The sequence below is a fragment of the Cheilinus undulatus genome, linkage group 11 (genome assembly GCF_018320785.1).
Source record: "Cheilinus undulatus linkage group 11, ASM1832078v1, whole genome shotgun sequence".
NCBI classification, from domain to species: domain Eukaryota; kingdom Metazoa; phylum Chordata; class Actinopteri; order Labriformes; family Labridae; genus Cheilinus; species Cheilinus undulatus.
In genome coordinates, this window is record NC_054875.1 from 30,900,026 (window position 1) to 30,920,996 (window position 20,971).

The 20,971-nt window shown below is 40.1% G+C and overlaps 2 protein-coding genes across 6 annotated transcripts; one reads left to right on the plus strand and one right to left on the minus strand.

The window, feature by feature from the left end:
• Nucleotides 1-82: 82 nt before the first annotated feature.
• slmapb (sarcolemma associated protein b) lies at nt 83-12,477 on the minus strand. Of its 4 annotated transcripts, none has more exons than XM_041799322.1 (11): nt 12,339-12,477; nt 8,077-8,240; nt 7,711-7,770; nt 5,583-5,711; nt 5,408-5,482; nt 5,012-5,314; nt 4,382-4,652; nt 4,068-4,239; nt 1,554-1,688; nt 990-1,077; nt 83-591 (listed from the first exon to the last, which is right to left on the minus strand). In XM_041799322.1, the coding sequence occupies exons 3-10, from the start codon at nt 7,760-7,762 to the stop codon at nt 994-996; spliced, it is 1,221 nt and encodes a 406-aa protein (XP_041655256.1). In that variant the 5' UTR covers nt 7,763-7,770; nt 8,077-8,240; nt 12,339-12,477; the 3' UTR covers nt 83-591; nt 990-993. The 4 variants fall into 4 exon arrangements, with proteins under 4 accessions (XP_041655256.1, XP_041655257.1, XP_041655255.1 ...); XM_041799323.1 differs by lacking the exon at nt 12,339-12,477 and adding an exon at nt 12,042-12,169 and having other exon boundaries at nt 998-1,077; XM_041799321.1 differs by lacking the exon at nt 12,339-12,477 and adding an exon at nt 12,042-12,169.
• On the plus strand, nt 12,380-20,901 carry LOC121517503 (ceramide synthase 5-like). Of its 2 annotated transcripts, XM_041799325.1 has the most exons (10): nt 12,380-12,555; nt 13,742-13,844; nt 14,027-14,157; nt 15,828-15,885; nt 16,046-16,096; nt 16,234-16,326; nt 16,810-16,938; nt 17,398-17,504; nt 17,645-17,801; nt 20,297-20,901. In XM_041799325.1, the coding sequence occupies exons 1-10, from the start codon at nt 12,380-12,382 to the stop codon at nt 20,429-20,431; spliced, it is 1,140 nt and encodes a 379-aa protein (XP_041655259.1). In that variant the 3' UTR covers nt 20,432-20,901. The 2 variants fall into 2 exon arrangements, with proteins under 2 accessions (XP_041655259.1, XP_041655260.1); XM_041799326.1 differs by lacking the exon at nt 16,810-16,938.
• The last annotated feature ends 70 nt before the right edge of the window (nt 20,902-20,971 follow it).

The window sequence follows — 20,971 nt, forward strand, 5'->3', positions numbered from 1 at the left end:
TATAATAAAAAGATAATATCACCCACTGATAAGTAGAACAAGTATCCAGGGCGTTCAGCATACAATTCATCAGGGTCTGCAGTATTGTGACAGTATTTATTATTCTGACAGTTACAGAGATGTGTTACATTAGGGGAGTTTTAAGCTCCAGGTGATCAATCTAACTTCTCATCATAGATATTCAGAATTAATGAAGCATGTAGAAGATCTTTACATTCATTAAAAGATAACTGTTTAAGTCAATACCAAACCAACCCAACTCTCAGCTAAGAGACACACAAAGAAAGTTGTTCATTTACACACAAAACCAACATTCTTTTATTAACCTCTCTTTCATCTAAAATAGAGCATCTTAGAAATTAAACAGTGTTAAGGACGAGCCCTCTGAATTAAATGTGCAGATATGATAAGAGGGCAAGTTTTTCAGTTTCAGTGCAGAGAATTCTGATGACAAATATGGGTTCTCCTGTGTGTGTGCGTATGTGTGAGTGTTTGAGAGTGTGTACGTTGCCCTCAGGTCCTGAAGAGCATGGCAGCAGTCACAGCTGTTAGAGCTGCAGCAACCACAGGCCCCCAGATCATCCACTGCTTCTGGAAAATTAGAGGAGACAGAGGAATAAAAACATGAGCATTCACACATTAATTCATCTGTCCAAGGATCACCAAAGCTTTGACAGAGGCAGCTTGCCAATGAGGGCCGATGCAGAGCACAGAGAATGCGAGTTAGCTCTCTCAGGTAAAGATTAAGCCCATCCAAGCTAACTGAGAGAAACAGTTGTTAAGCATTAGCCACCCAGACAGGACAAACAGATGTCAGATGTTGGAGCTGTATGATTAGAGAGGTTAGAGTTTCTTAGACGTCAATTTAGGAGTTTCCCCCGAGGAAGGCATTCTGGGTAACGAGGAAAACTTGATTATGTCATGCAATGATCTAAAAGACAATTATGAGCATGAAAGATGTAGGCCGACTTGACAGGAGTAATGTGTACCTTCCTACCACAATGCGCCGAAGCACCAATACAGCAAAGCCAGGATAAGGCCGATGACTATGGCTTGAACAGGCGGCAATAAGGATCTCTACAGAAGGGAAGGGATATTATAGTAATCAACTGCAATGGGACATACTTTAGTTGGGTGTAGCTTTTATTAATAAATCCTTCAGTCAGTAGTCTGTGTGTGTAAATGGTGTTTATGTGAGTTTCAAAGTTATATATGGCTGCAAATGTGTGAAAGCAACAGTCAAAAAACAGAGAATGAGAAGAGAAGAGCAGGTGTGCTGAGAAAAAAAAATAGTGTGAATCTTCAAAAAGATTCACCTTTTATGGCTGCACACATTTTGAAATTAAAGACAGTTTCTATGTGCTGTTGCTCTACAACTTGAAGCAAAGCTCATGCTACTTAAGCTAGGAGATGTGAAGTTGTTTGCTTCTTATGCAAAAATGCACTACACTCTATTTTACTGAATTGCAAATTGTAATTCCTACATCTACTGCAGTCATTAATTATACGAAGAAGAATGAATTCCAATGAGTGTCTGATGGAGCAGCGCTTACCTTTGTTCCTTTCTCCTGTACTTCCTTCATACTGGCTTTGCACCCTTCCAGCTCATCTGTAAGCGACTGCTTTTCCTGCTCAGACTTTTCATATTTTTCCTTTAAGTCAGATAGTGCTGTCTTTGCCTCCTCATACTGCAGAAATAGAAACACATATTTTTAATTTTTATGTGATTACACAACACAGTTATTCCAATTTGCATCCATTCCTGGAGCCACAGGTTGTTGCTGCAGCCGCCTGCTGAGCTTGAATAAAGGTTTTACTTGTTTCTCATGTTGTTTGTCTTCCGACAGCTTTACAGGACAAGCCTGTCCATCCTCTTATGAAAGGCAGCGTGAGAGCACTTAGGTCCCACTTTCATTCATCATCAAAGAAACATAATGCACTGGGACAATGACTTCACTCCTTCCTTCACTCCTGTTGTCTGCTATTCAACAGTGCCCCTCCTGTGTTAGTATCACAGCAGCTGCTGATCCCCATCCAGCCTGCTTAACCTGACTGGGAACAGACAGTCGTTTGCTGCTGACACTAACACCAATCCTGTGAACTGCTTTGAGCTGGATGCTTTAGAGCACTGGTCCATAAAAGTCCAACAAACTCTTTACAAACATGCCTGTTTTTTCTCTCTTTCATTTGTTACATGTTTTGTACTGTCTGCTGTCCAAACTGTGCTATTTTTAATTAAATAACCGTAAGTGGCTGAAAAATATCAAACATTTGGGCCACAATTTCTCCCTGAGGAGTTCATTGTGGGTCCTGAGGCTTGACCAGTTGAAAACAACTGCTTTAGAGTTGAAGATTTAACTTAATAAAACTGAATCTAAAAAGCCATCAAGACAGTTTTAAATCTGTAAGTTAGATGTGGTGGCAGTCCCAGTAGCAGGTAACTCCATCCAAACGAAATCACTGTCGCTGATTTAGTTAGTCATTTCAAAATAGAAAAACAGTTTAAACTGAACAAAAGTCCTCAGTGACTAATACTTCAGACTAGTAAGAAGTGATTCCTACATAGAGAAACGCTTCCAAAGAGGCCATGTTTTGGGCCGTTTTCGACTACACCAAGCATTCAAAGTGCGAAAATATAAGCATTTATAATTCTTAAGCTACTTTGGTGTCCCGAAAGTAGTGAAATAATCAGACCAAATAAATAGCTTAAAGAGAGAAAATACACAAAAAAATGGCAGCAGGCAGGAATCATAAAAGGCCTCCATCTAAAGCCTGGATAAGGTCCGTTTCCGTGGGGTGTTCCGTTTTGGTCCAGTACAGTTTTGCCATGGTTTAGCACATTAAACCCTGATCCTACCTGGGCTTCCTCAGCTAATGTATATTTCACTAACATCCAGCCTTTCATTTTAGCGCTCCAGATCATTTGGCTTAGTTCAGTTGAGCTGGTTGTTTGGCTCCAAAGGGCTTTTCATTTGGAACTCTTTTAGCTTTTTAAACAAGGATTAAATAATGACAAAGGATGGATGGCAGGAAACTGGCACTCAAACAGGAACTAGCTCCGTGAATGGCACATCATCACCTGGTTGCTTACCCCACAAGGTTTATTCAGTTGATAGCACATCACTGTTTAATTAAAAGGTTTATGTTAAAATGAGGATCTTTATATGTTAAAGGGGCTGAGTACAGGACTCCACAGTACTCTTGTTTTCCTCCATCTGACAAGTCAATGCTAGATGCTAGGAGGTTTGCATGACTTAGTAATTTGAAGATGGAGGTAAATCAGTTTAAGTGTGGTAAAAATTCCCTTTTTGGTGAAGTGCAAGAATTGTACTCAATGTATGTGGTAATTCTCTTGTGATAACTGCAGCATAGAGGCCCGTTTAGAGCTGTTAATTACAAACTTTACTTTCATATTCATTTCTAATGGCTGTCCCCCGCATCCTAACCCCCAATGGACTTAAGGGATCCTGTGATTGCAACAAACTATTGTGTTAGACTGGACTTTTAAACTGTGAATTCCCTGAAATCAAACTACAGGTCTAGATAATGCAGTTGGAGACTGTACAGTATGTCTACATGTCAATCAGACCAGACTCAACAACATAGGTGTTCTATGCATGCTCTACAATCTCTGCCCCTCACTTTGACCCAAAAGTTGAAAAGCATAAACGCTAAGTGTAGCAGAAGTTATATTGTTAACTGCCCTCAGATATCACCATAAGCTAGAGGGACAGTGGTAGAGTTAGTAAGAAATGTCATGTTTTTACTGACATACATAGCAGTAGCTGCTTGCTACCTTGTTAGCAACATCAACAGGAAGACAGTCCGTAGTACCTAGCTAAAAGGAGGTATGTTGCCACCTACTATAAAGGAGGCGGATATGCTCATGTCCTGTCAAATTTACTAATCAAGCTAAAAACTTGAGCTTGACTTTATTTTGCATGCAAACATACTGATGGTGAAAGCTGTTAGGCAAAGGGGAGCAGCATCTATCTGCAGCCCTGCTATGCTTACTTAACTACTATGCATCTAAAACAACATTTTTGTTTGTTTGGTAAAGAACAAACCTCTCTCTCCAGAGTCTTGCTGCGGCTGTCAGCTTCATCTAGTTGGGTTTGCAGTTTGGTGCTATCTTGCTGGTGCTGGAGCTGCAGGGCTGAAAGCCTCTTCTCCAACTCCTGCTGGGATTTCTCCAGGGCTTTGAGGCTGCTGCTCAGCTCAGCATTCTGGGCACGCGAACTACGACAAACAAAACAAAACAGATTTCAATAGGTGAAAGATCATGCTAAGAGAGGTTTTTTTGTAGCAAAAGGTGATGGAGCAGAGAGGAGACAGAAGGAGCACAAAGGTGGGGGTAGAGTGGAGATCTCAGTGCACTGACCTGGCAAGGTCCTTCTCTAGTTGCTTCTGCTTCTGCAGCACGGCCTCTTTCTCAGAGCGCAGTGCTGCACAGTCACTCTGCAGGCTGGCCTTCTCTTTCTGGTGAGCCTTGAGGAGTTCCTCCTTTTCAGCCCTGAGGGACACACACTCGCTCTGCAGAACGCTCTTTTCCTTCTGATGCTTATTCACAATGTCCTGTTTTTCAGATCGCAGGGTCGAACACTCCTTCTGAAGGCCATTACACTCCACCTGCATGGACTGCAGCTCACTGGCTATGGAGGCAGAAGGTATTATGTAACGTATAGCAGCTGCTCTGCTCTTAATTGGCTTAAAAGAATGATCAAAGCATGTATAACACATATGACATTTTTTGCATGAATGGGCTTGCAACAGGCTTGCATTTTAATAATGCAGACAAATCTGTTAATGCTACAACCAAGGGAGCTGTGTGTCAAATCATAATGCATTAAGCAACACCTTCAGAGCAAACAGGAAGTCTCAATAATGTAGCTTACAGATTGTTGAGGATGTATGACTAAATTCAATACTACTTTGTGTACAACATATCTAAATCAGACACACATGTCCTTTTTACCAGCTGCTTTCCTATTTTTTCTGTTTTATGTGTTACCTTGTATTTCTGCAGTTTTCTGCCACTGTTTGCCTTGCTGTTGGAGGTCCTGCTGTAGGTTATCAATCTCATGCTCGTATTTGTTTGCAGTCTGACGCCATTTGTCTAGATCCTTGGAAACGGTTGACAGGTTAGTTTGGATAACAGCAACATCCCGGTCCCGCTCAGCAGTGGCTGCCTCCAGGGCACGTTTCAGCGCTTTCACCTCATCACGTGCTCTTTGTAGCTCATCACGTGAACTAGTGGAGGCACTGATCTGCTCTCTGAGAGAGTCTGTCTCATCTTGTAACTGTCGCAGCTGGCCTGTCAAAACCAAAGGCGGTGTTTTGATTAGAAGTGTCGATATTTTTATCAGGGTGTGTAAACACAAAAAACTACAAACTACAGACATCGTACCTTGGAGAAGTTTTATTTGTTTAGCAGATTCGTCAGCTTGTTGTTTATTTTCTTTCCTCTCATCCTCCAGGATACCTGCAAAATATGATTCCTTTTATTTCCCGCACATATGGTTGTTTGTGAGTAAACAGTCGAGAGACTGGTGAGCATTGAACATCCAAGATATTGTTTTTACCTTGAAGCTCCATGTATTTGTGTTTCTCAGCATTAGCTTGCTCCTGGGCCTCTTGTAGTTCATCATTCAAGCGCTGGATAATCTTTTCTGACTCGCCCGATGATCCCATGTTTGACCTGGACAGATCATCTTAAGAAATACAAAAGAGAAATAATCAAATTAGAACACCCTTTGTCCTAACATGAAAAGTATGTAGCAGTGATTTCTTACTGTTGGATCTGAGGTGTTTACAGAGACATTTGAAAGTACCAGTTAAACCATAATAACACACCAGGCAGTAATGATGGCAATTTAATACTTGAATGGCAATTTAATCCTTTAAAAATAGAAAGACAGCTAAGAAGGTCCACCACATTAACTCTGCCTCAGCCCCAAATATTTAACCAGGGCTGACATACAGTACACGATGATTTCCCAAGACATTCAAATGGGACTATTACATAAAATAATTACTAACCCAGAAATAGGCACAACTGAGTTATCTGCATTTTCTATCTGAAGTTCTTTCCAAATGGGTGATAACTCACGACATAGAAGCCTTTGGCACATGCACACTCCATGTTAACTATTAGTCTCTTCAAACAATGAACAAAAGAAACAGCCAGCCAAGGTTGTCAAGAGTCTGTTGTGTTTCCTAGAGGTGGAAACAAACTGTCCAAATACTTGGGCCGTGCAATGCACAGGGAATATTTTGATCCCCTAATCTAACATGACTAGGAAAAGAGATGACCTCATCTGAGGCCGAGCATTTGGCAGAGGGGAAAACAAGAGCCAGGCCAGGTCAAGCATGTGTGCCATAAATGGCGACATGAGTGGACAGAGACTGCTATGAAAAGCTGCATTTGTCATGAAAACTGTGATTTCATGGCGTCTGGCACACACTGCTACATAAAAACAAACACATAGTCACACATACTTGTGGCACTGATAAATACTGCTAAAAATTAAAGGGTATGAAGCGAGCGCTGGATGCAGGAGGCTGGTGGCACCCTCCGACTTGAGCACATGATCATCCTGCCTGCTGCGTGCCAGACAAAGGCTGGGCTCACCGTGCTGCATGTTTGTGTGAGGGTTGTGTGATCCATCATGCATGCATATGTATGAGTGAGCGTCAGAATGTGAGTGGGCTTTCTGTATGTGGGGATGTCTGTGCTCAGTTTGTGTGGAAAATGAATGTCCCCTTGAGAGGGCAGAATAACAAGAGTATTTCAGACAAGTGCGTCCAAGTGTTATCTTTAGCAACATTAGATATTGCTGCCATTATGCTAAGTCTTAGTGTCACTGAGTGTGAAACCCCACAAAGTAATGACGGGATTAGAACGTGGGTATAAATACCTCTCTGACAAGTCAGGGATATTGGGCATCACACTGCCTCAAGTGACGGGAAGTAAAAAAAATGTAAGAGAATGTTCTTTTTTTAGCTCAAGTGCTTAAGGCTAGCGAGCCATCATGCTCTTTCTTTTCCTGCTGTTGGTTTCCTTTCCGATGAATGTGACAGCGTTCCCTAACAGAAACGGGGGTTAGTGATGCTCACACTGAATGTCGACAGTATTTAGTGAGTCTCTGCTTCTTTAACTGTCGTGAGTGTCTCAGTTTACAGCTACTGAATCTAGGAAATGTCCACATCATCCTAAAATGACTAAGATACCTTTGTTGTGAGGACACTGTTTGCTTTGTGTGACCTATACACAGTGCAGAGTAGCATCACAAATGAATTCATCTCGCAAAATGGATTCACTCACTCATTTTCTTTCACATTTGACATGACTGCCCCTGTTGATTTTTAAGTTTACATAAAACCACTGAACAATCCACTGCTTTCTGCTCAAAAGAGGGCCACTATATGTCACATCAGTCAGCTGATGTGCCTTCTGTGCAAAGGGACTCCATCTTCTAATAAGCTGTTGACACTGGAGACATCAGCCTCTAAAAAAAGGCCATCTGTGAGCTCTAAAGCCGACCAACTGTCCCAAATAGCAACAAAAACTGTCTTCTGGTGTGACTTGTGCTTTTTTGGTCTTTCCCCATTGTCAAATTTGTTGTGTCAGGTAAGAGCCTTAAAGCAGCAAAACAATGCAGAGTCATTCACTAGAGTTAAGTCTGTGTTAAGAGAAAACAGCTGCATTACCTTGAATGAGTGACAGGTTATTTAAGGGGCCACTCAGCTCTTTCTCATCCATTTGCTTATCTGTAAAAGAAAAAAGTATAAAACCTCTTTTTATAGAAGAAAGGCAGAAGTTCAGGGGAAAAAAACCTAAATACAATCAAAAAACACCAAAATCTAATTGCAAAGACTGTGGTTGCATTTGTAGTGAGACAGGATTTGAGGATTTTCTAGAGGTAAACACAAAAATGCATGCTCATCTATAAATACAACAAGTGCTTTAGGAAGAGGCAGCTGCGTAGCTCTGAGTAAATGTCCTTAGAGGATTAGGTCACAGAAAATAGAGTAATAAAATCAGTTAAAAATAAAGAATAAAACAAGAAATGTTACCTTGGGTAATCCAGGAGCTACAGTACTCTGTGTGCTGAGGCTACAGCAGTCCCTGACATGAAGAACTCTTCTCCAACTATGAGATTTTTTCACATGCGAAATGGAACAGTCCAAGCAAGTGAGGAGGGGGATGCCGAGGGGATGACAGATGCTGCTTTACGGATCTGCATGTTAATGTAGCAAAAAAGCAAGCAAAAAGAGGGAACAGGGTGAGCTAAGATGACAAATACCACAAGTGAGGTTAAAATGCTACACCAGAGGTAGGTAAGAAGACTGTAGCCAAACACACGACTCCCCCCCTCTTCTGTGGCTGAAGTCCCCTGCCCCTGCACTCTAGGTCATGCATCCGAGTAGGGCATCTCGGAAGCTGCAGCTGCATGCTGACACAGAGAGGTTTTGTTAAGGGAGCTGAGCTGTTCCCTGGTCAGTTGGTACTGATGTGAAAATCTGCATCATGACAGATCATTAGGGGGGGGGCAGTCTGACAGTGTGTTCCATGTATGTTTGGCATTCAACTCCTCCTCTTTTTTGTTCTTTACAACATTTTTGTCACATGTTAACTCCTATACAAATAAGCTTAAAGGTGCCATATTTATCTTAAAGGGTGGGGTTAAGCTTTACCTATAACAGGCAAAACCAGAATGTATTGTTTATTTAATTTCTTTTGTACGTGACTGTCAAACACAGCTCAGTTGGAAATGTTTGTAAGGCAGAGGTAAAAGATAAAAAAGCAACTGTATCATTTAAAAAGCTTGTCACATTGCTATTTGAATACCTACATAAGTAAAGAAATACGCTGCTCTGGTCACAAGGTTTCAAAACTTTGAGAGTTGCATCAGAAAATCCTTGAATAATGTATGAAGAAGTCCATACACGAGCATGCAGGTACTGATTTATGTTTAATAAACTGGGATTCAGGGTCAGAGTTGGAGAAATAAAGACGTAACTCTGGGTTTTAAGTAATAAAATTTCATGTGAGCCTCAAACTAGCATGAGCCTCTAAGAGATTTTTTATGAAGAAAAAATAAAAAATAAAATAGCAGTTTGTGTGTCACTTCTGTTTATTCTCAGAATTTCATTTCCTGTTTTAAACTTTGCATTTTTGTTTATGGTTTGCTATTGTTCCTGTAGTCTTCCACAATACTCACTTACAAAAAATGTAATGATGCAGTAATCCTGTACTAACATTTATCTGCTCACTCCCTGGTTTAAAAGCTTTACAAGAACAGATAACTGATGGTAGTATTCTGCATAAGATAAGATATTCCTTTTTTAGTCCCACAAGGGGAAGTTCCAATGAAGAATGCTACGGCCATGGTTAAAAATGTTCACAAATGAATGGCTCTAATGATACTAGAATGCTCCACACTACTCAGGCATATCAGAGATTTTTCAGAGGAGTTGGTCAACCAAACACGCTGTAATAACACCTGAAAACATAATGTCAAGCTTGGTGTGGAAACTAAGTTTTTCAATCAGCTATTTGCATGCTGCTATCCATCAATTAAGGCATTCATTTTAAAGGCAATGCATTTTCAACCTTTAAAAAAAAAAGGCACAGGAGGTGAAATGAAACATGTTTTTTTTTGTTTAATCTTGAATTTGTTTCTTAATTTTGCTGCATGGCCCTAATCCATGTGAGGCCTTAACCTTGGCTGGCGGTAAGTTAAGGCTGGTAATGAGCCGGAGGTTTATACATGAAAGCGGCAAATCATTGACACACTGTCAGTCAATGTTAAACCTTTAAGCCATCTTTTCTATTCTCAGTAAAAATTTACTACCTTCACAGACCTGGTGCTTGCATCCCTGGAGGATGTGATTCCACTATGGAAAACAGTAAATAGCCTATCTTCAGTTAAGGGGATTAAGGCTCTTAAAGAGCACGCAATAAGTACTCTCTACACAGGCAAGTGTAGGGCAAGCCCATGATAACAGGTTTGAGCTTTAACTGCTTGTACTAACATAAAGGTCTGCAGGAAAAATCCTAACTACTTCATAACTAACATTTACGGCAGTGACCCAGATGATACAAATGAAATACAACTGATTCAAATACTTCCTTCTTTCCTAAGACTTTGAGATCTGCTGTTGTAGCTTTGTTTAATTTAGTAAAACATCTTTTTTTTTACCTTTGCTAATGCTTAATAAGATTTTTTCTGTTTTAAAGCTTAGCTATAGACATGTGAAGATTGTCAAACCAGCAATCTATCCTGATGTCTTTGAAAGTATCATTTTAAAAGGCAAATAATATCCCCTTTTGAATCACAGTAAAGCAAGATTCATTACAAACTCATGAGGACAAAATTATTTGCCCCCCATTTCATTTTTTTAACATTCCCAAGTGCTGCTCAACAGAGCAGGGACTTTTAAACACAGCTTTTCCAAACATCCTAGTTTTATTTTGGAGGATTTCATTATTCTACTTTGCATACAGAAACAAAATTATTAAACAAAAACCAAAAACTAGGGTCAAAATGATTATCTCCCCTGATGCTAACAGTCAGTTATGTCTCATTTTTGTTTGATAACGGCCTGCAGTCGCATGTTGTTGTTTTAAACGAGTCTCAGACACATCTCCTGGGGAATCCCAGCCCATTCTTCTTTAAACCAATCTCTCAAACTCCTACACATTTGATGGTCTCCTGGCATGGACCTTGGTTTTCAGGAGTTTGTGCAGGCCAGTCAATAACACTGGTCTTCAGGATGTTGTTCATTGCCAGGAGCAACGCATGTTTTGTCGTTGTTTGGTCGTTGTTGTGTTGGAAGACCCAGTGATGACTCAGACCTAGTTTTGCTTCTGACTGCTTGAGGTTTTCTCTTAAAATCTTCTCATATCCTTTTTTTCTTTATGATTCACTCCACCATTATGAGATTCCCAGTTTCAGACACACTAAAGCAACCTCACAGCATAGTACCCCTACCGCAATGCTTCACTGTGGGTTCGGTTCTCCTTGGCTAGACACCTCTCCCTTCTTTCTTCAAACCTTAGCAAAGTCTCTGTAGTCAAAGAGTTCTAGTTTGGTCTCATCTGACCAAAGGACATCCTTCCAGTACACATAATCTTTCTCCAGAATGCATCCTTACCATACTTCAGTCTGAAGTAAAACATTACTGAATGTGTCAGTGAACACTACTTGGTCTATCTTTGTAATGTTAAATTAATTCATACTACTTGTATTAGTAAATGCTGTAGTTTAAATAGAACATGACTTAAAATACATCAGCTGCCAGATGCAAAGACCCCAGAACAACTGTCTTGGCAGTTGTTTTGGGGTCTTTAGACACATCTCTCACTAGTTTTCTTTCCTGAAGTCTTTCTCCTCCTACCTCTGCCAGGCTTGTTCTGTACCATGCCTCTCTAATAATTTGGATCCTGGTAGTTTTTGTGAAATAAATTTTTTTCTGTAAGCAAAGTTAAATAATGTCTAAACATATCTAATAAAATATTCACTGGGTAATTACTTTGAGAAAAACTTAAATTTTCCTAAGGGGCTAATAATTTTGTCTTGTCCTGTTTTGCATGTCTAAACAAACCTTCTCTATTCTAGCTTCAATTGGTAAGGGAATAGATAAAAACATACTTTTACTTACTTAATTGCATAAATAAAATTTACTAAATCTGATAACTTACATGGAACTTTCTGAAATATTACCAATTAGAACAAGCTAGCAAAAGCTAGGCTAGAAAGGAAGGTTTAAAATCGTTACTGGATGATGTAATGAACACTGCTTGGTCTATCTTTGTACTGTTAAAGTAATTTGTAACACTTAAAATAGTAAATACTGTAGTTTAAATAGAACATGACTTCAATATACATTCAACTGCCAACAAAAAGAAAAAATGCTAGCGTTATTTAGCTAACTTGGCTACAGCTAATCAAATAACGTTTAGCATTAGTTAGCTTTAATGCGCCAGTTGACTGGAGCTTACGCTAGCTCCATTAAACTCCTCAATTAAACCTTACTTTCTCAGCTAAATGTAGTCCAGGAGAGGCAGTCACAGGCTCTGCTGCAGCAACAAGCTCATCCCTCTTGTGAACTACCTCATTGGAAGTTGCCTAATAAACAGAGTGCTGTGGGCGTTGCACTTCTGCCTTACGTGTCAACCTAGCGGTCCGTGCAGTTTACTCAAAGCAGTGGACCACAAGTGATACTCAGTCAGGTTTAGCTTTTAGGGAGGAGGTGACGGTATCGCTGTTGACGGGCCTCAGTGAGTTGACTGAGTCACAGCCAGATGTGTGAAAAGTGAGTTACCGGTTTACCTTCTTCGCTTCTACTACTGGGCTTGAGTTTCAGCTCCCCGATGACTTCTTCCGTCTCAGCCTGGCTTTGGAGTGAGAGATTTTGGCTTCCCGAAAATGTCTCATGGGCGGACCTGGAGAGTCCACCACCTGGTGTGGAGTATCCCCGACTGAAACACATATTCATCGCCTTGCCTTTGGCCGTCGGAGTTTTTCTCCTAAGACAACTTTTTGAAAGGTAAAATAGACTCTTGTTTTTTTAATGTTCCACAACCTACGTCCTTTACAGTTTGTAACATCTGTCTTGTGTGGCACGACGAGGAAAAAAGGCGGATGAAAAAGTGCATAACACAGCAATCCTAGCATATGACTCATGCATGATGAGCACAAACTGCATGGAAGCTATTGAGAGCCTGCTTTCTGTTTGTAGTCCCATCCTGTGCTCCCAACACAAAATGCAGAGCTAGCACAGTAACAAAGTTAGTTTTAATGAAATCATGCAGATCTACTTAAGTGAATGCCCTTTGGCTGTAGGTTTTTTATTGATGTAGTGGCACTTACAGTGTTGTTTTTGCTTCATTCTCTTGGTATTCCTTTGGTATTCTTTTGTGGTGGTGATGCATAAACAACTTCAGACACAGGTTCACCTTGCTGAGCAGTGACACTTTGCAGGCATATTTGGTGCTGGAGTTATAATGGAACTGTTGTGTAATGATCACACAACAAGTCATTGGAAACCAAACATTTGTGTCTGGTTTTGGGACTTTAGAAACTTTTCTGTGCAGTGTATCATATACACAAAGCCATCTTTTACAGCTTATGCACACAAGTCCCTAACTTTCTCAGCAGTTCTTCCTTTTAGAGTAAAATAACCAATGAGAGGGCAGGCCAAAGTCCAGTCTGTACTTCTGTTCATTCAGTCTTTTTTCTAATGTTGGGAAAACTCCCCCAGATTACTAGGTATATAAGATCCAGCCAGAATAAATGACTCTAAGTTTGAGCCTTAACATTGGTCAACTCAACCAGATTAACCAGATGATCTTGTGACACACATCAGTATTTTGTTTATAGGCGCCCCTTCTGATTTTCTCTGTCTCCCACCCACTCACATGATAGGTCATCATGCTGTGTTTAGACTAGGTGCTACATTCCCCAGGATGCCTTCTCTGTCTCCCTATAGGCTCTATTGTACTCTCTATTTCTCACACACATGCATGTCAAACAATACTTTGTGTAAAAACTGCTGAAGCTAGCAGTTCATGTCAATAGGGCCAGTTCAGCTAATATTTATCCCATATAGCCCGTGCAAAATGCTAATCTTTTTCATATGTCTCTCCTTTTCTGAATGTCTCTCTTAATACCACACCATCTATGTGTCCCCTCCCTGCCCTCTCTCTTTTCTGCCTCCGTCTGTGTGTATACAGGCTAGTGGCCAAGCCCTGTGCCCACATACTTCAGATTCAGGCGGGAGTGCCTCGGCGAGCCCAGTCCAGTGATGTCCTGGAGAGGGTGTATCAGTCCAAAGCGGTACATAAGGCCCATGTTTGTGCTGTAGTCCAGTAAATTTTTCTCTGCATGCTGAAATACACTGCCACAAGCATAATGTTACGTTTAGTAAATATTTATTGTGGTGTGTCATACCTGGTATTGTGGTTTTTCAAGGGAAGACTATGAAAAGCAAATGGATTCTTTTCTTTCTTTCTCTGTAGTGTCCAGACACCAGGCAACTGGAGGGACTCTCCAAGCAGCTGGATTGGGATGTACGAAAAATACAGAGATGGTTTCGTGTTCGCCGGAACCAAGACAGGCCCAGTACGCAGAAAAAGTTCTGCGAGAGCATGTAGGTTCCCGTGTTCATGTGTACCATGTATGAGTGGACATGGATCTGCACTGCAGTGCCTAGAAAGACCTATTCTTCAATAAGCAAGAGTAGTCTTTAGCACAGGCCGTCTACTGGATTCCGCCCCAAAAAAATTTATAGTATACCCACTCCTGTAGGCACCACTACACCACTGCTTATGATAATCCATTGCCTTATTCTTCAAGTGCCATTATGAGGTTAAAGTTGTAGATCCAGACAACAATATTTATTTTCTATTATATTTAGTCTACAGCCCACCAAGTTACATAATAAAACCAAACAAGAAGACAAGTACAGTCAATATCAGCATTCAAACAAACTTGTCCATGACAACAAGTCTACTGTAAGGAGCCAGGTCATAGAAGAATTGAAGAATTCTGTTGTTTTTGAATGTTGATAAAATTTATTACAATTAAATTTGTGTTACTGAAAACATTCTGGGACACATCTCTTAGCATGCTAACATGCATGTGTTTCACACAGCCATCTGGGAAACCTTCAATACTAAGTGTTTGGGAAAGGGCAAAGGCTTTGTAAAAAACTTGTGAGTGTGATTGGATGAATGTTCTGTCTGTCACATCTTTACAGGCCAATCAGAGCAACAAAACACGTGACGTGGCCGCGACCAAGAAAAAAACTCACTGCTGTTCTTTGTTCTTCTTGTAACGAAGAAATGTCATCAATGTGAAAACCTGCACTTTAGCAGCATCCACGCTAATCTCTTATGCCATAATTGCGCTGGCCTCTTGTTGCTGCTTGCTTAAGTCACGACTCCGCCGCTCCTGAAAGTACTGCCCCTCATCACTGATAGGTCCTGTCACTTTCTAACCGGGCCCAAACAGTTCAGAGGGGAGCTTTGCAAGATGGATTTGCCAGTGGGAAACAAGGAAACGGGCAAATCCATCTGCTTTGCAAGGTTAACTAGTATATTGATTAGCATAAATCTCAAACAATTGTTGTGTACAGAAACCGCCTATTGAAATCAAAGCAGACTTAATTTAGCTTTACATAAAGAAAATGTTTTATTTTCCTAATTCAGCTAACATAGTGCCATACCAAAACAGCGCATTAGAGTAGAAGCGGATTCTTAATTTGGTTTCCAAGAAAAGAACATTAATTTCTTTCCTTCCTCCTTCATTTGCTTACAGTTTAAAGCACTGCTCTACCCAAGAACAGCCAAAATGAACTCTCAGCATCAGAGCAGACTTGGTATGGTATTTCCAGGTGAAGAATAGGATTCCTGTTGTCTCACTTCTGCTAGCATAATGATTAGCATACAGCTCAAAGCATTGCTGCGTATAGAAACAGCATGTCAGAATAAAAGCAGATTCTTAGTTTTGTTTCTGAAAATAACACTTTTCTCCTAATTCTGCTAGCATTTTGTTGTTAGCATGCAATTGAAAGCATCACTGCAACCAAGAACAGCCTAAATTAGCTGGTTGTTTGCCGGGCAGACTCTTAATCTCAATTTTAGGAAAAAAACTATTTTTTTGTTTTCTAAATTCTGCTAGCATGTTGATTAGCATACAGTTCAAAGAATTACTGAGCCACGGATTAGCCTAAATCTTATGTTTACTGTAGACTCTTGATCTTGTTTGTGAAATGCTAAGAAGTGTTTTTTCCTGTTTTCTTTTTTGACTTTCCCTCAGGTGGCGGTTTACATTTTACCTGGGGATTTTCATGTATGCAATTCGCCATTTATGGGTGGTGAGTTGAATTAGCATACTTTTTTCTCTTTATGAAATATACTGTTGTTGAATTTAAGTTTTCATGTCTTTAGCTTTCATTGAAAATGAATGAGGCTTCTATATTTTTGTTGATCTAATCAGGGACATGATCATATACACATTTTATCTTTTACTGATAGTCACCTTGGATGTGGGATACCCGACATTGTTGGTACAACTATCCATTTCAGGTTAATATTTTCTTTTACTCATTGTATAATCTCATTAAATTCCATGTATTTCAGCTATACTGCTCAATGATCTAGTATTAGTAAGCCAAAGGAAATGCATTTAAGTTAAACGTGTTATTCTTGTCTCCCTCCCAAAGTCTCTGAGCCCTGGACAGTACAACTACTATGTAGCTGAGCTGGCCTTTTATTGGTCTCTGATGTTTTCCCAGTTCACAGACATTAGGCGTAAGGTGAGTGAGCAACACCAAGACTATTGTGCAGCTTCTCTGTGGCCCGTTTGAACACTCCATACCCTTTAATATCACAATCGTTTTGCCAGTTTTGAGTGTTCATGGTATGCCATTTTCTTTTTTTTTTTGTCTTTCTTATTTACGGATGGTTGTTTGGCAGCTAAACCTAAGCACCTCTGTACATTTGAGGTGTATTTACGTTAGCTTTTTATTGCTTTGTGCTTCAGTAAAACAGGTCAGACAATTAAATGCTGCTCTACAACTTCTTTATAGTTTCATGTAAAGTTGTTATTCAGGTACAAGCCTTTCATATGGTGTTGTAGCTGAATGACTTGATGAATGTACAAAGACCAGCAATGATTTTTTCTCCATTACTCACTCCATAAGCTACAGGTGTTTTCTTTAAATACCAAGCTTGTAATTTTAACCCCATTTTAACCTACTCTCTCCTTCTGTCATCTCTCTTCATTTCACTGATGACAGGATTTCTTCATCATGCTTGTCCACCACCTGGCCACCATCATGCTCATCACATTCTCCTACGCTAACAACATGTTAAGAGCTGGCACTCTGGTTATGTGTGTGCATGATTTATCTGACATCTTTCTTGAGGTAAAGACTTTTATGACACATGTTGCAAAACAAAAACTTGTGCAGGTTTATATTTGCTAAGCTACATATAGTTGTGCAAAATGTCAGGTAGGCAAACACAGCTGGGAGCATATAAGAATGGAAATATTCTGTGCTGTTAGCTCCTTGTATTACCTGTCTGACAGAGCACACGTCTCTCATTAGCATCTCTCTGACACAGTGTCATTGACATGTACTGGAAGCAGCTTCAATTACTTGAACTACCTGTCTGACAGAAAAAACTATGCCATTCTTATTAGCATTGCTGTGACTAGATGACATTGAAATGTAGTAGTACAAGTTTAGGCTAATAAAAGTTCTTGTGCACTCATTTTAATACATTGCAGCCTCATTTAAGTAGAAATATGTCATGACTAAGACAGAGATTGTGATGTAATATTTTAGCACTGTGAATGATTAATTTCTTATTTGTTCCCAAAGGCTGCAAAGCTGGCCAACTATGCCAAGTACCAGAGGCTATGTGATGGCCTGTTTGTGGTGTTCAGCATAAGTTTTTTCCTCACCCGGCTGGTCATCTACCCTTTCTGGTGAGACATATTAGAGCTTATTTATATGCAGTATGTTCTATTACACACTGTGCAAGTGTGCCCATTTTTGATTAACAAAAGATGACATTTTAAAGCGATTGAGTGACACATTAAGCTTAGTGTGTGTGTATTTCTTGCAGGATTGTTCACAGTGTTCTGTTTGAGAGTTGGGAAATCATTGGGCCATACCAAGCCTGGTGGCTCCTCAATGGTCTGCTGCTAGTGCTGCAGGTTCTTCACATAATCTGGTTCTACCTCGTCGCTCGCATCGCCATCAAAGCCATATTCAAGGGAAAGGTCAGTATAGAAGCATTTGGGAAAGCCAGACTTTCACAAGTTCTTGATGATTGGACAAAGGTTCTGTCTGTCACTTTCATTACGGGTCATCAGAACAACAAGACAAAATGAGGTTGTACACATGCACAACTCCAGTACAAACACTGCCGTAGTATATGAACAGTGGAACATGGTGTGGATAAAACTTACAGCAAGGCCAGTTGGAAGTAGAGCTAAAAAAATCCACTCTGCCAAGAGAAGCGTTCAGTGAAGCTCTTTGCTCTTGTTTTGGTAAAGAAATGTGGCATTATTCCGATAACAATGCCAGTTTTTCCACAGCTACATCAGAGTTAATCACTTACATACACCAGCTTACAGTACAACTTAATCTCACCTAAAACAATTTCAAAACCATGTTGAAGCAGGTATGGAGAAGAGCAAAAACATCTTTTCCATCATGCAAGCTTTCATTGCAGTTTTTGGCTCTTTATTTTACAAAGAAGTGTGTAATATTTCTGGTGAAACTGCTGCTGTATTAAAGCTACAGCCAATCTAACTGCTAGTCCGCTGGCCCATTACTGCCAGCTTTGAGCACAACTTAACTCTGCTTATAGCTACAGCCTCATTCTTCTCAAACAACATTGATTGGCTGGGAGCAGTTGGCCTAATGGTTTAAGGCACGCCCCATGTACGCGGGTTTGAATCCGGCCTGTGGCCCTTTCCTGCATGCCTCTGCCCACTCTCTCATTCCTGTTTCTGACTCTATCCACTGTCGTCCTCTATCAGTAAAGGCACAAAAAGTCCAAAATAAATCTTAAAAAAAATAAAACATTGATTGGATAGACCCCTTTTTGGGTCTGGCACAACCATTACGGATTGGTGTTTCATAAGATGTATTTGCCCTCTTGACAGACATGGATTCTGGCAAATCATTCTGCTTTGGAAGGTTATTTCTTGAGACAAGAGCAAAGAAATGCACTGAAAGCTTTTCTTTCCATAAAAAGATGTTTTAGCTCTTCTTCCCAGTGTTAAATTTGCCATCTAAAACTGGGACTAATAATGCTCATTGACTACCATTTTTCAAGAGGAAGATGACTAAGAATAGAAAAAAATAGATTTTGATAATAAAAAGTCTGACAAATAGTATGTTCAATTTTCGTCAAGGAAGCCAAAAAGGGTAACCTTGCAAAGGATGGATACGCCCGTTTTCTTGTTTTTCACAGGTGAATCCATCTTGCAAAGCTCCCATCTGAACTGTTTGGGCCTGGTTAGAAAGTGACAGGACCAATCAGCGACAAGGGGCAGCACTTTCAGGTGCAGCAGAGTTGTGACGTAAACAAGCAGCAAGAGCTGGTGCAGTTATGGAGGAAGAGATTAGCGTGGATGCTGCTAAAGCATCAGTTTTATCAGGACTTGACAAAATTCATTCGTTAAAAGAAGAACAAATAACAGCAGTGAGTTGTTTTCTTTTCAACAACGACAAAAGTCGAGTACTTACATGTCTATAGTCGCCATGTTTCACGTTAGTCCTCAGTAGATGCGCAGGCGCAGTTCAATAGCGGCTACGTCACATTTTGTTCCCCTGATTGGCCCGTAGAGATGTGACAGACAGAGCGTTCATCCAATCACACTCCGAGTTTTTTTCAAAGCCCTGCCTTTTCTCAAACGTTCCCTATTGAAGCTTTCCCAGATGGATGTGTGAAACACATCCATCTGGCGTGTCAGGTTACAAAAAGGGAGTAAAATGTTAGCACTTAGCTTGGATATAGCTATAGCAGAAGTTTTATCAGAAGGAAACTACATTTCCTTATTTAAAGAAAGGCAAAGAACTATACTGAAAGCTTGTTATGACGGCAAAGATGTTTTTGATGTTCTCCTGACCAACTTCATCATGCTGAGCATTAACAATAATAGCAGCTGCCTTGTAAGCTCACATTAGTTTAATGACCGCTACATCATATGTTTGATCACTCTGATTTGCCTGTAATGAGTGAGAATGACAAAACAATCACCCATTAACCCACTGAGATTTTTTTCAAAGGTTCTGTCTTTCCCAAACATAGACCGGAGGTGGTTGCTCAGATGGATGTGATATATATCCCATGCAATATGATATGAATTTTGGTCTATCTGGTGCGTGAGGATAATCTTACACAACCTGCAGGTTAAACGTCACTTCATCATCCAGTGTATAATCTCCTCCTCCCTGTAAGATTTTGTAAAGATGTGTGTTGTTACCATTCCATGAATCCCATGGCACAACTTCAGGTTAAAATTTGTGGTTTGGGGGGGTCTTAGATGGATTCATGTTCCTATTTTTGATCAATTTTACCGTATTTGGTGACCCCTTTTCCATCCAGTGCCATCTGCAGGTCAAAATTGAACACCTTAATGGATGTTACCATCATTATTGTTACCACATCAGCATGTCTGTTCCTTCTTGGGCTTGTTTTTTCTTTACCCATTATTCCAGTTAATGGTAAAACTTTTCTTTTTTTTTGTAATTCCTTTATCAGGTGTCCAAAGATGACCGTAGTGACATCGAGAGCAGCTCAGATGATGAGACAAGGACTAAACCTCCCTCTCAGACCCTCATTCCAAAAGACAACAATCACACTGCTAACCTAAATGGAAATACTCATGACCATTGAGTACCATGGGTAGATATTTCCTCCTGTGTAGTTTCAATCATTCACGTGTGCCTGTGTGACCCACCTGATGGAAAGACTTGAATTTTTTTTACTTTAAAAAGATATGCTGAGTCATTCAAACAGAGAGGTAACTTAAATAATGACAAGCTCCATGTGTTGAAGACAGACTTAGCTTTGTCTTACTGAGTCAGGTTTACGCTGTGTGGGGTTTACACCTGCTTTTTGCTTACAGGAATAGACAAAGAAGCGTGTGCACGGCTCCTTGTCGGCTCCTTTTTGTACGTGTGTGTGCTCATATGTTTGAAACTGCTTTGAGTGCATAACTGTCAGAAGTCTTTTGTATGTGTAAATAGATTTTATAAGTGAAACTGGTAATATATTCTAAAGCTGTAAAAGAAATCACTGCAACTGCCTTTCAGAATATACTACAAAATCTCTTTTGATGCCAAAGATATCTTAATTAAACATTATTGTAATAAATAAAATGTGATAACTGTATTTTATTATGTATTAAGACTGTACGTTACGGTAAGGCACATT